Source organism: Maylandia zebra, linkage group LG13, assembly GCF_041146795.1.
Source record: "Maylandia zebra isolate NMK-2024a linkage group LG13, Mzebra_GT3a, whole genome shotgun sequence".
Taxonomy (NCBI): Eukaryota; Metazoa; Chordata; class Actinopteri; order Cichliformes; family Cichlidae; genus Maylandia; species Maylandia zebra.
The window spans coordinates 16,238,689-16,254,012 of record NC_135179.1 but is presented as its reverse complement, the minus strand read 5'-3'; the positions used below and the strand labels follow the sequence as shown (position 1 = coordinate 16,254,012).

Here is a 15,324-nt window from a genome sequence, read left to right as displayed (position 1 = left end):
GTAGCTTTATCTACTTTGTTTTTGTTAGCTTCTTTAAAATGTTCAGCTAGGCAAAGTTGAGTGAAGCATCTAGTTAGATTAGTTTTTACAATCTTCTTTGTACCTCACCCACAGTTTACTTTGGCAAACTTTGTGTCTTCACTCACAGTGAGGTGTTTCCAAGCTTATAATATTTAACTTGTCTGTGCCACCGTGCATGCATGAAACGAACCGGCTCATAATAGGATATACTGGAGGCTGAGTACCTGATCCAGGCTTAGAAGACTGAAAATGGACCAATTCAGTCAGTCAGTATATCTCTATACTTTGGTTTTAAAAATATATATATAACTAAATTGATAAAATAGGCTTACTGGAAAAAGTAGAGTTTTAAGATTTCACAACTGGCTGTTGATACCCAACTGGGATTTGTTTATCAGGATGGTTTGTCTGATTTCGGAAGACAAGTATCCCTGTTGTAATAGTGTTAGGATTCTTCCTGAGACTCAGAGACACATGTCCTCTTCAATCCTCGTGTGTCCAGGGTGATAACACTGCATGTAACAGTCACAGCAGGGAAATCGTGTCAACATAGCACATGCTCCTTCACAGCACTGTATACACAACTGACCTGGAACAAAGTGGACAACACAATACCAACCAAGCCCTTCCTGGGACAGAAATCTCACTGTGAGCCACAGTTCTCAACACATTGATGAGACAGGCTGACACTACAGCACACAGAGGGAGAGGTGTAGGTGTGACAGCCCACTACCATAATTTCATCCTGCCATTACCTGCCCAGCCACTCACAGTTATGCTCACAGAGACAGATGCGCAAACACTGCACGCAAGCAAACATCCACAAGCACACATACAAAATAACAAACATATGCGCTACACGCACACAAAACCACACAGGACTCAGTTAAAGCCAATGCCAGCACCTTGCTTCTCGTTGTGACTCATTGTCAGGTTGCTGGATGAGTGTTGTCAATTGAGCTGACAGAAATAAGCACATTAGCTACAACAAACTCTGGCAATGTCTCCCTCTAGATTTGAGTCAAGCAGCATGAAGAAGTGCACGATGCTGAAGGTAGTCCACTGAGTTTAACCAACATGTGCATTTGTTTACACCTGGTTTGCTTGAGCTGACATTGAAACAAGGTCACGGTGTCAATATTCACAAATGTCTCTGACGTATAAGAGCAGCAGAATTTCGAATGTTATCATTATGAGATAAATAACAGTGTTTACCTATCTGGTGTGCAGATGTCCTATATTATAAAGGTGAAAGTGTGCTTAGAAACTTTTACCAATAATATTGGTTATAACCTTGTCAAATTATTCAATGCATTGTACAGCAGCACAAAATATGACGCATCAGTGGTTTATTGTTTCTTGTATATCAAAACTGGGGAATGGGAAACGAACAGTGGGTGCTACAACTTTGTCACATGTTGACGTGTTTATCCAGTTTCTAATGTGGTCATGTGTGTTTATGGTGATACCAGAAGGAACTAATACTAGCATGTTGGCAATGCATACTTTCATCTTTTAATGTTCTGTTGTATTAATGTCATGTAATGTTGTTGGAATCAGCTTTAACACACTGTACAAACACTCATTTTCACAACAAGCACAAGAATGAACCAGAACCCAGAAATTGAGGAAAATAAAGCAGCTTTGAAAATAAAATCTAGCCAAATCTAAAGCTAAATCATTAGAATTAAGCATGGTATAAGATCACTTTTTCCACTACCAAACCATCAATCAATATTGCACAGACATGAGCCCTAAATGGTTCAAGTATTGCTTGGCTTACTTCTGCACCACTTCTCTGTGCATACCACCCTTTGAAGTTTAGTAATGATATCTGACATCTGAGATTAGCTGAACTGAAAACCAATAATAAATTAGTCATTTCTGAGTCATAAATATTTCATTCTAAACATGAAGCTCTTAACGTGACAGCTTCAAGGGCAACTCACATAATGCCCGTCTTGATATCCCCAAAACCCACAGACATAAGAGTTGTTGCAGTCTCATGCCATAATGCTCCCTGTGAGAGATTACGTGCTTTCACTTCCTCTGAGGAAACGCCTAAAAACAATTGGTGTCAAACAGTGTATTCAGTACAATGCTTAGTCATGTGACAAGGTGTAATACTATATAGGACTTTTGCTAACTGGTTTAGGAACCTCACGTATGGTCATCTAATCAAAAAAATATTTATTGTGAGCAAAAAGGACACTTGGTATCATCTTGCCTACTGTTAGCTATTTAAAAACGTAAATGTTTCAAATTATCTGACTATATTTGAATGAAGAGCATGATAGGATACTGATGGTCAAGGTAATGAGAATGCAGCTACAAATCTTTGTTTTACCAGTTGCAGATGTTTAGACAAAACAAACAAAAGAAAAATGTGTGACAGGTTTCTGTATATCAGGCTTAGCCAAGGACCTAAAGATCTCTGTTTGCCCACCGTAGCAGATTTACAAGGACTGTGACTTACTCAACACCCTGTGCAAAGGTGAGCTCTGCACTGTGTGTGTAAATTCTGTGATAACAGATCATGGGCTTCCAAGAAACTCATGTTGGCCCATTCAGATATTCCTGAACCTTAAAAAAGATTTTTCAATTGAGGGGTTTTGCACTATATAAATCCATTTAAACTCCAAATACCCACTACAGACAACTGCCTCGAGACAACAATTTCTAAACAGAAAAGGGCCCAACTGAGATGGCTTCATGGCCTGACAGTCATGAAAGGGCTTCAGAAACAAAAGCACCTTATAACCATCATCTCTTTTCTTTTACTTGCCACATCAACTATGCTAGTCCTGCTGTTGAAATGGCAGCCCCCTCTGAAGCGGCTGCCATGAGGTGCTCCTTCATGTCCTGACAGAGGAATCTTTTCTTCTATTTGCCCCTGAATTAGCATGTCACATTTATCGATGATGCCTTTTATCCCGCCCCAGCGTGGCACCAGCCCAGTTCTAACACTCGTTCAGCTTTCTGATCTTCTGATGACACTGTGACCACCTGTAAACCCAGGGTACACATTCAGTTGCACCTGATGTGAAGACGCATGTCTCCCAGTAGCAGGCAGAGGAAGATGTAGGAAGATGTGCAGCTGATTACATGTTGTGCGCTTTGCTAATCTTACCTGAGCTGATTAAAACTCAGATCCAGCCTTCGTGCAAACTGGCCATAGGTCTCTCCAAGGAACTCTGGAATTTCCTTACAGTCGTGCCCAATGTATGAAATCTTTGAAAATTAAAAGAGAGAGACATATAAAGACTGCATCTCTGACGGGGGAACAGACACATTTTTCATGATATCCCAACAACAACTTTTTAATTAAATCTGAATAACATACACAGCCTTATACTGCAACACTTGGCGAAACAGCTGGATAGGATGCCTCACTGTAAAGCCGGATGGTTTCTAAACTACACCTGTCTTTCTGTTTATGCGAAGGGATAACTAATCCTTTCCTCTGTATGCTTTTCACTTCTGCCCCTGTGAACTTACATTTCAACAAACCGCCTTGCACTGGGTACACTTTATTACATTACTTATTACGGAGTTTATTTTTGTCAGTGAAGCTGTAAAAGAAGCGAAAGTCACATCTGTAATGCTAGCTTCAGCGTGTCACATGACTCCAGTGAAGTCGAGGAAACAAACACAGCAGCATAACTTCAGCGCTAGTAAATTATTTAGAGTGGGGCTTAAATAAAAAAAAAAAAGTGCCACATTACACAAGCAGGGGACAAAGTCTGAGAGAAACACTCTCCTAAGCAAACTTACCTGAGTCCCATTCAATGCGACCAGCGACTCGTTGTTTGCCATATCTTTCTCGCCCACTGCTTTTACATCAACTATCCGAGTCACTGCACTTAAAAAAAATCCGCTTACGAAAGAAAGACGTTACGTTTTGCTTTACGTTAAGCGCTGGTGTTTGTGGGTGAAGACCGAGTGCTTTGGAGAACTAGTGGCGATTTCAAATTGACTTTACTGTTTCCGCGTGCCGTTTCAATCAGCTGACCTGCTGTTGTGCGGAAGCACGCGGTCGCTGTTGCTGATCAAACCTGAGTGCTGACTGTTTTCCTAATGACAACATTAGATTCAGACTGGATGTGTGCACGGCTCTCGGCTAAAATACTGAAACATTGTGGAAAAAGAAGTCCAGGTAGGTAGAACACCTGGTCTCAGTAAACCATACGGGGGAGAGGGGGCGTGGAGAGCCATACTGGTAATAAAACATACATATACACTAAAATAGAGATTAGATCAAACCTGAAGTAAAATCATTTTAATTGCCCATGTTAGTCTGAGAAGCTGCCTCTATTTAACCAGAGCGTTATGGCGGTTCTTTACTGGGGGGTTACATCAAGTATGTAAGTATTTTGGATGTAAAGCTATAACATAGCAATCAACAATCAAGAACCTCATTTTGAGTCAGTTTTCCAAATGGCACTATCTATGGTAAGTCTTGACAACATCTTCCCCTTTGACCACACAATTGGGCTCAGTGCTGCCCCCATCGCCCTTGACAAGTTTCTTATTTAAAGGGTAAGTTCACTCAACTTTTTCCTTTTCTTTTTCTTTTTGCATAAATGATGCTATGTTTATCTCTGAGTTCAGTGTTTCTCATACGTTGGCTTTAAAAAAAAAAATTAATAGATTCAAAATCAATTGTTATGTGACTGAAGTTCAGACGTTTAGGTTAAATTCAGAGTGTTTATTTAAAAAATAGGGTTTATAACCATTTTTTAACATATACCCCATTTACAGAGGCTCAAAAATAGTTAGACAAATTTATATAATTTCAAGCATGAGGCTTGTTTTTTAATACTTGGATGAACAGCAATGACTGGATAAAGTCTAGAACCCATTGGGATCTCTAAATCCTGTGTTTCCTCCCTTATGATGTTCTATCTGCCTAACGTTGCTGCTTGTTTGTGAGTCGTTCTGCATTGAGTTTTATTTTCAATAAATGAAAAAGCACGGACTACTGGGTTGAGATCAGGTGACTAACTTCACCACTGAAGAATATCCAATTTCTTTGAATGCTTTGACACATTATCCATTTGCACTGTGAAGCACTGTCTGGTCAGTTTTGGAGCATTTGATTCAGTCTGAGCAGAGAGTGTAGTACCCTGTACACTTCATACAATTCATCCTGCTGCATCTATGAGCAGTCACTGCTGACCTGGTTTCACTAGCAGCCATATGTACCCACCCCATAACATTAGCTACATCCATGTTTGACAGATGATGTAGTATGCTTCTAAGCTTAAGACCTTTTTCTCCTACTACATACCTTTCCCTTTCCATCATTCCGATGCTAGCCAAGTTCATCTTGGTTTCATCTTGGAACTGTTTTCTGACAAAGTATAATCTGTCCTGCTTGTTATTGAGCATAATCAGTAGTTTGCGCCTTGTTCTGAATGTTCTGTGTTTTCCATTCATGTTGGTATCTCAGTTTTGTGGACTTTGATAGCGATACAACTTTACTTAACCGATGAAAGAATTTGTGATTATCCACTTTCAGGTCTTTTGGTTTTGTTGAGCTGATCAGTCTTTCTTTTTAAGAGACTGTCAATTTTGCAGAGATTTAGATCTCTCAGATAGATTTATTTTGTTTTTCCAGTCTAATGACTACCAAAAGCTTGTTCCATATTTTAAAAGCTCTGTCCAGACTTCATAATTAGCCCTTTTGTTTCTTCCACTTGACAGTATGATGTGGAGTATAACATATTTGTCCTGCTAGTTATAAAACTAAACATGGTGTCAAAGGTCTGTGAAATTGCAGCATTCTGTGATCATTTTGTCCAGACCACAGTACAAAAAACTGCAATAGTTTTCCTTTTAATATTAGAATGCACTGGTCTGTGTACAGAATGTTGCTGTGGAGCACCAAACCTAATATTACAGAAATATGTTCCAAGACCAAGATCTTTGAATTTTTCAGTTGTTTGAAATTTGATATATAAACACATGTATGGATACTGACTGTCTCATTACACAATGACAGACATTTGCACGAACGATCTGGGATTTACCTTTGACTCGAATGCTCCTGAGCACAAAAGATAGTTTTGTGTCACTGCAATGAGGCTACAATTTGTGTCGGCTTACCAAACGTGGACAACAAAAACATTGCCTAAACTGATGAGTCTCAGTTTGAACAGCACAAAAGCACAGATCTATCCTGCCTTATGTCAACAGCTCAGTGTTGTAATGGTGTGAAGGATATTTTCTTGGTAGACTTTTGGCCCCTTGGTTACAATAGAGCATGATACACAGCCTGCCCAAGTATTGTTGCTGACCTTCTCAATCTCTTTACGACTGCAGTGTATCCATCTTCTGAAGGCTGCTTCCAGGAGGATAACACACCCTGTCACAAAGCTAAGATCATCTCAAACTGGTTTCTTGACAGTTCACTGTACATACGTGGCCTCCACAATCACCAGATCACAATCAAGTAGAGCAGCTTTGGGATGTGGTGGAAGGGCAGATTTGCATCATGAATATGCAGCTGACAAATATGCAGGAACTGTGTGATGCTTTCTATTTGGACCAAAATCCTTGAGCAGTGTTTCCATCGCCTATCCAACAAAGAATTTAAGCAGTTCTGAAGAGAAAACAGGGTCTAACCATATACTAGCAAGATGTACCTAATAAATTATCTGATGTAGGTATCTTGTATATCTGTATAAAAGCTGCTAATAACTTTGTGCTAAGTAATTAAGGTTTGTTTCTTACAAAATACTTACAACCACATATCTTTTATACTAGTTTTGAACCGTGCTAGTTTTGTCAAGCCACTTTTTCAGATGCAGTATAGTCATGCATCCTCTTGTGGTCAAATATTCTTTTCTGGATCATTTAAACGTGATTATTATGGATGGGATATTATATATATTCTAAATATATACTTACTTGTTATTAACAAAAACTATATACTTTTCTTACAGGCTATCGGTCCTTAATTTTGTATGTGCAGTCAAAGACTGACGTTCCCACCACAGTGCTGTGTTTGTCCTGCTCTAGTTGAAGCTTTGGCAACAAGTAAGCTGACTGCTTTAATGAGGTATGTCGCAGTCCTGCTTACTTGTGGGTCACAGTGGTTCACTGTTTAGAGACATTAGAAAGTTTGTGAGCGCCATAGGCCTGCTGCTGTTCATTGCACATTGCTCAGCCAGCTTGCCTGCTGCATGTTTTGTGACGTCACCTAAGACCTCCCACACGCGGAAAAGCTCACTCTCTCCCCGCCGCTCTCCCGGAGAGAGAGTGAGCGAGGGAGAGTCTGCATGGCTTCGGTCCTCGCTGTGTTCCTTGCTTCACTTCGACAGTGTATTGAGTGGTTGTGTTTGAGTAATTCCAAACAGGGTTTCTTTTAGACACAAGGACTACGTCTTAATGTCGTTACACTGTTGTTGATGTTTTTTTTAATCGTTTTTACCTCTCTGACGTTTTACATCGGAGCTTAGTAGGCAATGATTCCAGGTAATGTCGTGTCACGGACTTTCCTGTAATCCTGTCCTTCCACGGAGTTTTAGAGGGGAAACAAATCTACTTCATGCATGTACTTTAATAGTTTTAATAGTCTGCTATCCTGGCCAGTCCACATCTTCTTTTATATTACTGCTACGCGGAGATTCTGTGCCTCTCTGTTGCTGTCTTTGTACACTTTAATTATTGCTAGAATATATTTATAAATAATAAACGGCAAACGGTCTAAAATGAAATTAATAACTTTATGGTAACGTCGTGAATAGCTCCCAAGCAGTTTGTATATAGGCCCAAAATAAAGTAGCGTTTACACCATAGCCTTAAAAAAAAACTGAAGATACGCATTTAGGAAAGTTGTTTAATTATATATTTCATATTTAGTTTGGCTGCATAAATCAGCCCTAATAATGAAATGTGTTCTTCCTCGCTTCATCACAACAAGTCGGCTCTGTAATCCTACAAGTCCAACATAAAGTATTTCCTCGCGAGATGTAAATGGTTGTATTTGCATGCGGAGTGATTCATAAACATGTCAGTGTTATGAAATATATGGGGGATATTAAAACTTTCTATTTAAATATCATGAATTATGGTCGCAAAAATGTGTTCCCATTTAAGAGGAATGCCGAGTATTTTGGTGTCTGGTGCAGAAGCCCATTCGTCATAGGGACAATAAAGAGGGTTTTCGCCTGACAGTGAAAATTTATGGTTGCCCTTCTTTGCCCTAATAACTCACATATTGTGTCACGGACTGACATCCCTTGCAGAAAATACCAAGCCTGTTATCAATCACACATCTTTGCATATTGTGAAACGTCCCCCCTCTTCTTTTCTGCAAGAAAAAAAAAAAAGAAGACTGAGAACATTCGTAGAAATAGAGATCCGCTTACTTGGACTTTTTCCTTCCTCTCTTTCTTAGAAACACACATATTACGCTGAGAACAACATGTCTTATTTAGAAGTCGACATCTATTTATATTGCATGAGATATGTAGACAAGATAGAGAAGATAGTTATTAATTTCTTTATTAGTGCACCTTTAACAAAGTTGAAATCAGTTGTGGGCCTATAAGGTAAAAACTTTTTTCCTATCTGTCTTTTTTTTTTTTATTAGTCTTTTGCAAGTTTGCTCTGTAAACGTTTTATTATATTCACTCCAAAATGTAACTAATTAAAAAAATATGGGACTCGAAAAAAATGTTTTTTTTTTATTTTGCATTTTTATTTTTCTCAAAAAAAAAAAAAATACAATTCAGTAAAAATAAATAAAATATTTTGCAGCCTTGACTGTCCACTCCAGGTTTTCTTGCTCTCCGTGTTGACCTGTCAAGCAGATTACCACAGAAAGAGATTAATGGCAGAGGCGGGTTGCAATAATAATCGTTTTGTTTGATGTGACAACTTTGATAGGCGTTGATTTACTTACAAACTGATAGGCTTTTAATTGAGCGCCTCCATCCCGATTTAGATGAAAGGAAAACCACATTGAAAAGCTGCCCGATTGCCCCGCAGCCTCAATACTGATTAGCCATCTCAGCGGTGAATAGTTCAAGGCATTTTAAACTTCTTTTCTCAACGGCCTGACAGACCATTTCTCTTCTTTTCTTTCTCCCGGTCCGCGTTTCTGCCCGTTAAAGAAAATAAATCATTTCCATTGTATGTAAATAAAATCGAGCTGACATCAATATAAACTGTCTGGATTTCTTTCTCTCTTTTTTTTCAGTCGTCTTTGTTGTTCTTGTTGCAGATGACAGTGTGCCCGAGGCAGATGACAGGTTTTAACAACACAATGGCAGATGCGTTTAGCCCCCCCTCCCTAAAATAATGGACATGGTTCTGTTTTGAGAGACCACAGTGTGTGACCGGGTTGTTACACATTTGAATTATTATTAAATCTTGTAAATAGTTATACTGCGTCCATGCTATCCAAGAAAGAATAGAGGCTATACATATAGATAGATAATGGGAATATGAATTCTACATCCCTGCACTGTTTATTTAACTTTCCGTTTTGTGTGTGTAATTTTTTTTTAAACCCAGGATTTTCTGTCCATTTGTTTACTTCGTGCATTTTCGATAGAGCACGTGTTTTTTTTCTTTCTTCCCCCCCTACGGCTCTTTCTTTGCTCCGTGATCCACCGATTATAGCAAAAAGCCGTTTAACACTATTAAAAACCAAAAGCTTCTCCGTGGAAATCAAGAGCTGAACTGCAACTTATTAAAGTTTCATCGTGTATACCACCACCGATAAGTTTTACGAAGAACTCCAAAAGTTGCCGATTTTATTTAATAAGTGGCTGATATGGAGTGAAATCAACGGCTTTGACTCTGATACCCTCCCACGTCAACCCGGGCTTGTTGGCTACCGTCGATGCATCTTAAAAATTAAACCTTGACACGAGAATCAATTTATTTCCTCTGAAATCTTGGGTGTCTCTTGCAGAATGTCTCCCTGTCTCTCCCTTTCTCTCTCCCCCCCCCCCCCCCCCCTTGTTCTTTTCCCGCAGTCGCACTGGCATGTAATCAGCCACAATAGCTGACATAAATCAAGCAGTGGATTGACAGCCTCTGACAAATAACTGATTGATTGCGGTGGAGCAGAATTGACACTTGACGGAGGGGTGGAGATAGAAATAGAAGGGCGGTGTATATTATACTGAAAACATGTGACATTCACATCCCTCCATCACTACATTGGTCTATTCCTGTCAACGCTTGTCTGTTTAGGGAATTCGAGCTGAAGTGGTTGGTTTTATGGTTACCGGTGGAAAGCAGTCCCAGTGGCGGACGGTCGTAAAATGCGCGAACTTTGTGCGTCTCTCAGGTTGCGAACAGTCGGAGGAAAACGAACAAAAACACTTGTTAATGTAACGACAGAATCAGATGTGATAATGATTTTATGATGGACACTTTAAAAGCTTTTAATGAAGAAGAAAAAGGTTAGAAATATATGAAAGTGCTCATGGAAACCAGTGAAGAATCATCCCTTCTGAAATCTAGATTAAAATCAATGTGTAGTGAACATTAAGTAAATAATTTAAATATCCACTGAAAACAGGACGAATAAACTGAGTCCCATTTATCCCCTCGCCCCTGAACAAAACTTGAATATATCAAATATTAGATCAGATAAATGGATGATCCAGAGTAGAGCGACTATGTTTCATGATTGTTAAACATAATAAGTGTATGGATCGTTCTTTTATGGTGTTATTTACTCTTCTGCACGCTGTTGTGTCCTTATCGCCACTATTTGTTTCTCTAACTTGTAAGCGTTCACATTAACCAATATATTTAACGCTATCTCCTCCCCCGAGCTGTCAAAATAGAGGCGCTTACAAAGAGGAGAACGTCACATCCCCTTGACCCTCCAATCACCTCAGGGTCCCATTTGATTGGAAGGCGGCAAAGGCTTTAATCTCGGACTAATTCAGCTGCTTTTGAAGTGAAAATTTCTACCAGTTCGTACTTCGGGAGTACAGAGCGAGGACCTGCACACAGACGCACACACAGGCGCAGCGCTCATGGTGCAAGACGCAGACACGGATCTGCGATAACCTCGCACCGTCTCCTTCCAGCTGCCGCGCCTTTTGCTCCGTTACTACCAGGATTACCGATTATTGAAGCGTTTTCCGATTCTTTTTCTCACCCCACCCCACGGCAGAGAGGCTCGGTGCTTTTTTTTCCTCTCCACCCAAATCTTTCTTAATGAATCTGTGGAAAGCAGCGTCACTACATTTCTTGACAATTGGGACATGATCACATCGCCCTCGGCGTCTGCCTTAAAAAATAGTGATATTCGTGTAGCGTGGGAAAGCAGCAGTTCTCGGAATAGAGGCTCAGCGAACGTCAACAAGCCTTTTCTCCACTCCGCACCTCCGTCTGATCCACTACGGCAAGCGAACCGTCTTCCCATCAAGGTCTTGAAAATGCTTACCGCACGGTCGGGACACATTTTGCACCCGGAGTATCTGCAGCCTTTGCCTTCGACCCCTGTCAGTCCTATAGAGGTAAGCGTGGATTGAATTTGTTTTTAGGGAATGCTGTTTCGTGTGAAAACGTCCTGGGAGTCTGTTCCTCTTATTCTCTGAAATCGCCTGTCCTGTTCCAAGTGTGGCTCCAGCGTTTAAAGCGGTTATTTATATATAGATATGTATGTAACACATATATGTGTTTGGTTTATTTTTTGGATTATTTTTTTTGTGTAGTTTTGTTCAAGAAAGACCTCTAAATAAATAATTACACCTATATATTCGCTTTAAAACACCAAGGAATATCCCGATTAAACGTTCGCCCCCGGGACTGTACTCAAAACAAAGCTGCAGATATGCGTATTAATAGTATTTATCAATCTTTTTATTTTCTTCTTTGCAGCTAGATGCCAAGAAAAGTCCGCTGGCTCTGCTGGCGCAGACCTGCTCTCAGATCGGCAAACCGGACCCGCCACCCTCCTCCAAATTATCCTCCGTAACCTCAAATGGATCTAGTGAGAAGGAATCTAAATCGGGCCCTTTGAAACTGAGTGACATTGGTGTGGATGACAAATCTAGCTTCAAACCTTATTCTAAGCCTTCAGATAAGAAGGACTCGTCTTCGGGCGTTTCAGGCGGAGAGAAGTCTGGTTTCCGAGTGCCGAGCGCCACCTGCCAGCCGTTTACACCGCGGACAGGCAGCCCCAGCTCCAGCACTTCAGCCTCCCCTATGCCATCGGACGGGAAATGTGGGGAAAGGGATGAAAAGAAAGAGTCTGATTGTAATAAAAATGGCTCTACGGACGGCTCTGGCACCACTAGCCACAGCAGGATAAGCGTGAGTTGTGGTGGAATTAACGTGGAGGTGAACCAACACCAGGAGACGACGCCTGGCAGTAAAACCACCTCCTCTTCGGAGTCCTCATCTGTTACTTCTGTATCCTCCGCATCCGTTCTCGGGTCAGGACTTGTGGCGCCGGTTTCTCCTTACAAACCGGGACAGACAGTTTTTCCTTTGCCTCCTGCTGGTATGACATACCCAGGTAGCTTGGCTGGGGCCTATGCTGGCTATCCTCAGCACTTCCTGCCCCACGGAGGGAGCTTGGTAAACGCACAGCTGGCCAGTTCACTGGGCTGCAGTAAGGCTGGATCCAGCCCCTTGGCTGGGGCTTCTCCACCGTCCATCATGTCAGCCAGCCTGTGCAGAGACCCTTACTGCCTCAGTTACCACTGTGCCAGTCATTTAGCAGGCGCGGCCACCGCTTCCTGCACGCACGACTCTGCAGCTGCAGCTGCCGCGAACGCCCTCAAGTCCAGCTACCCACTAATGTACCCGTCACACCCCATACACGGCGTTCATTCCTCAGCGCCATCATTTAGCGGACACCCCCTGTACCCATACGGTTTCATGCTTCCCAACGACCCTCTCCCCCACGTTTGTAATTGGGTGTCGGCAAATGGACCGTGCGACAAGCGTTTCTCCACCTCGGAAGAGCTCCTGAATCACCTGAGGACACACACTGCTTTTACTGGGGCTGAAAAGTTGATATCCGGTTATCCCGGGTCGTCTTCGCTGGCCAGTGCTGCAGCAGCAGCCATGGCCTGCCATATGCACATGCCACCGTCAGGACCCCCCGGGAGTCCCGGGACTTTGGCTTTAAGGAGCCCGCATCATGCGTTAGGACTCAGCAGCCGCTATCATCCGTACTCCAAAAGCCCCCTGCCAACCCCCGGTGCCCCTGTTCCTGTCCCCGCAGCCACCGGCCCTTACTACTCCCCCTATGCACTGTACGGCCAGAGACTCACCACAGCATCAGCGCTTGGATATCAGTGAGAAGAAGAAGAAAATAAAAGACTGAAAAGTTTATAGTACTAAGAATGCAAATATAAAGACTTTTATATTAAGTGCGCTAAACTTAAGGGCGGGATCCGTGGACTTCAACTGTATTTATTTATATGTCGGCTTAAAAGCAGGCGGTAATATCTGCAAATGGAAAAAAAAATATTTGAGCAACTCAAAAAGTGCATTATGTTGAAGCTGAACTAGTTAAAGTGAAACACACACATACACACATATGTTAGAATACTAATTAAAGTAGGGGTCTTCATTTCGATGTTAATTTGGAATTGCTATGATTGTATTTGTTCTGATTTAATGTCTCATTGAGAAGCAGAAAAAAAATTTACATGCATGTTTGTTTCTTAAATTTCAGAAATTGTCCACATTTTAAATTGCCGTTATTTTTCAGGTGTTCACCATGGACAGAGAATTGGTATTTTTTTGTATGTATTCTGGAAAAAAAATAAGAAACAATTCTGTTCCATATCTCCGTGTGCCTCATTTTCTGACGAGAGTCAAATTTATTTTACACTGACATTTAAAAAAACAAAACAAAACATTGGGCTCTTAAATTTTTTAAAATTGGGGTTAAGAAAGCCTGATTGGGTAAGCCGACACTGGCCTATATTTTCCGGCTGTCATCGAAACAATTTAAATCGTGCAAAACAACAAATGTTTTCAGTTTTCTCACATGACTCATATAATCTTTCTTTTTTTCTTTCTTCATTATAAACGAAACTTGGGAGCTTTGAACATCAAATTTTAGATGACTTGAAACTTGAATTAAAGTGGGAGTGTGTGTGAGAGTGTGTGTGTGTGTATGAGGGAGGGTAGAACCGGCTTTATACAGGAAATCATTCGAGATAAGTTGGGTTGCTTGTGAGTGAATTTTGTCAATACGTTGTTTGACGGGGTGTGACATGTTTTGTGGAGTTCGCTTGCGTAATGTGTGTGAAATACGCCCAAAATGCTCGATAAGGACAGCTGATTTTTCTACGGTTTATAAAAATCAAGAGCATGTGTGTTTTGAAATGCTAAATTAAAATAAATCTATATTAAAACAAAAATCAGTTTTACAACCTTAAAAAGAAAGACGGCAATTGAAGTGAATCGATCGCTGGGTTTCAAATTTAATGCACTATAAATTTTTGCAATCGTTGCCTCTTTAAAAAAAAAACAATAAAAAGAAATGAAGTTCTAAGCACAGAGGGAGACTCTAAGAAGGTGACATTTAAACGTGGAGCCTATTAACTGGTGTATTTTTGACTGGATGACCATTAGGAGGATATCGTTTATTTTGCGTTTGATAATCTGACCCACCTTGTGCATCTATTGTATACGCCACTATATTTGTAATTAAAAATACTCTGACTTGTGCAAAGTTGTGGGGTCTTCATACAGATGCAAACACTCACAACGCGTGTCTTGGATCTGAGAAGGCCAGGCGCATAAACGAAATATTTAAAAATGTAACATTTCACATATATATATATATATATATATATATATATATATATAGGCCTATATATATAGTTCAGGTTTTTTTTTTCTTTTTGGGCATTAGAGCTTATTCGGTTTATGACGCTCATATATAGATTTATGCAAGTAAATCTATATATGATTCACTTGCATTTGAACTTTCATGTGCTATAATTCCTATTTTTGGATAAAAACTTTACGAATCAAAGTCGGTGTGCCGGGGCTATAACTGATTTCACACAGACACGACTGATTAGTTATAGTAAAATGGTTTTTAGCCCAAATTACGAAGAATGGCCTTTACGTGCTGTGTGCTTGCTACCGTTTACTCCCAAGCATGAGCGTTATCTTTCAGCTCCCTTGGACATTCCGTTGACCCAGCTCTGTTACAATTACCACTGTTATTATCAAGAATGCCTCCTCAGCTATGCTGTCCCTTGCCTATCGCGCAGCGGTTTGTCAGACTTCAAAAAAAAAATCTCTTGGTGTATATAAGGCCCACACGCGTCCTAAACTGATGTAATGACG

At 40.7% G+C, this 15,324-nt stretch overlaps 2 protein-coding genes across 2 annotated transcripts in view; one reads left to right on the top strand and one right to left on the bottom strand.

Moving 5' to 3' along the window:
* lrmda (leucine rich melanocyte differentiation associated) overlaps window positions 1–4,079 on the bottom strand; it is a 209,775-nt gene extending 205,696 nt beyond the window's left edge. Inside the window, exons 1-2 of the mRNA XM_004551601.6 lie at window positions 3,796–4,079; window positions 3,152–3,252 (exon numbers count right to left, since the gene is read on the bottom strand). Of these exons, the coding sequence (XP_004551658.1) occupies window positions 3,152–3,252; window positions 3,796–3,837 (143 nt within the window). The 5' untranslated portion in view covers window positions 3,838–4,079. The remainder of the gene's footprint in view (window positions 1–3,151; window positions 3,253–3,795) is intronic.
* Window positions 4,080–10,865: 6,786 nt separating this feature from the next.
* Window positions 10,866–13,874, top strand: znf503 (zinc finger protein 503). Its single transcript, XM_004551600.5, has 2 exons — window positions 10,866–11,516; window positions 11,881–13,874. Exons 1-2 carry the CDS (start codon window positions 11,262–11,264, stop codon window positions 13,309–13,311), a joined length of 1,686 nt encoding a protein of 561 aa, XP_004551657.2. The 5' UTR covers window positions 10,866–11,261; the 3' UTR covers window positions 13,312–13,874.
* The last annotated feature ends 1,450 nt before the right edge of the window (window positions 13,875–15,324 follow it).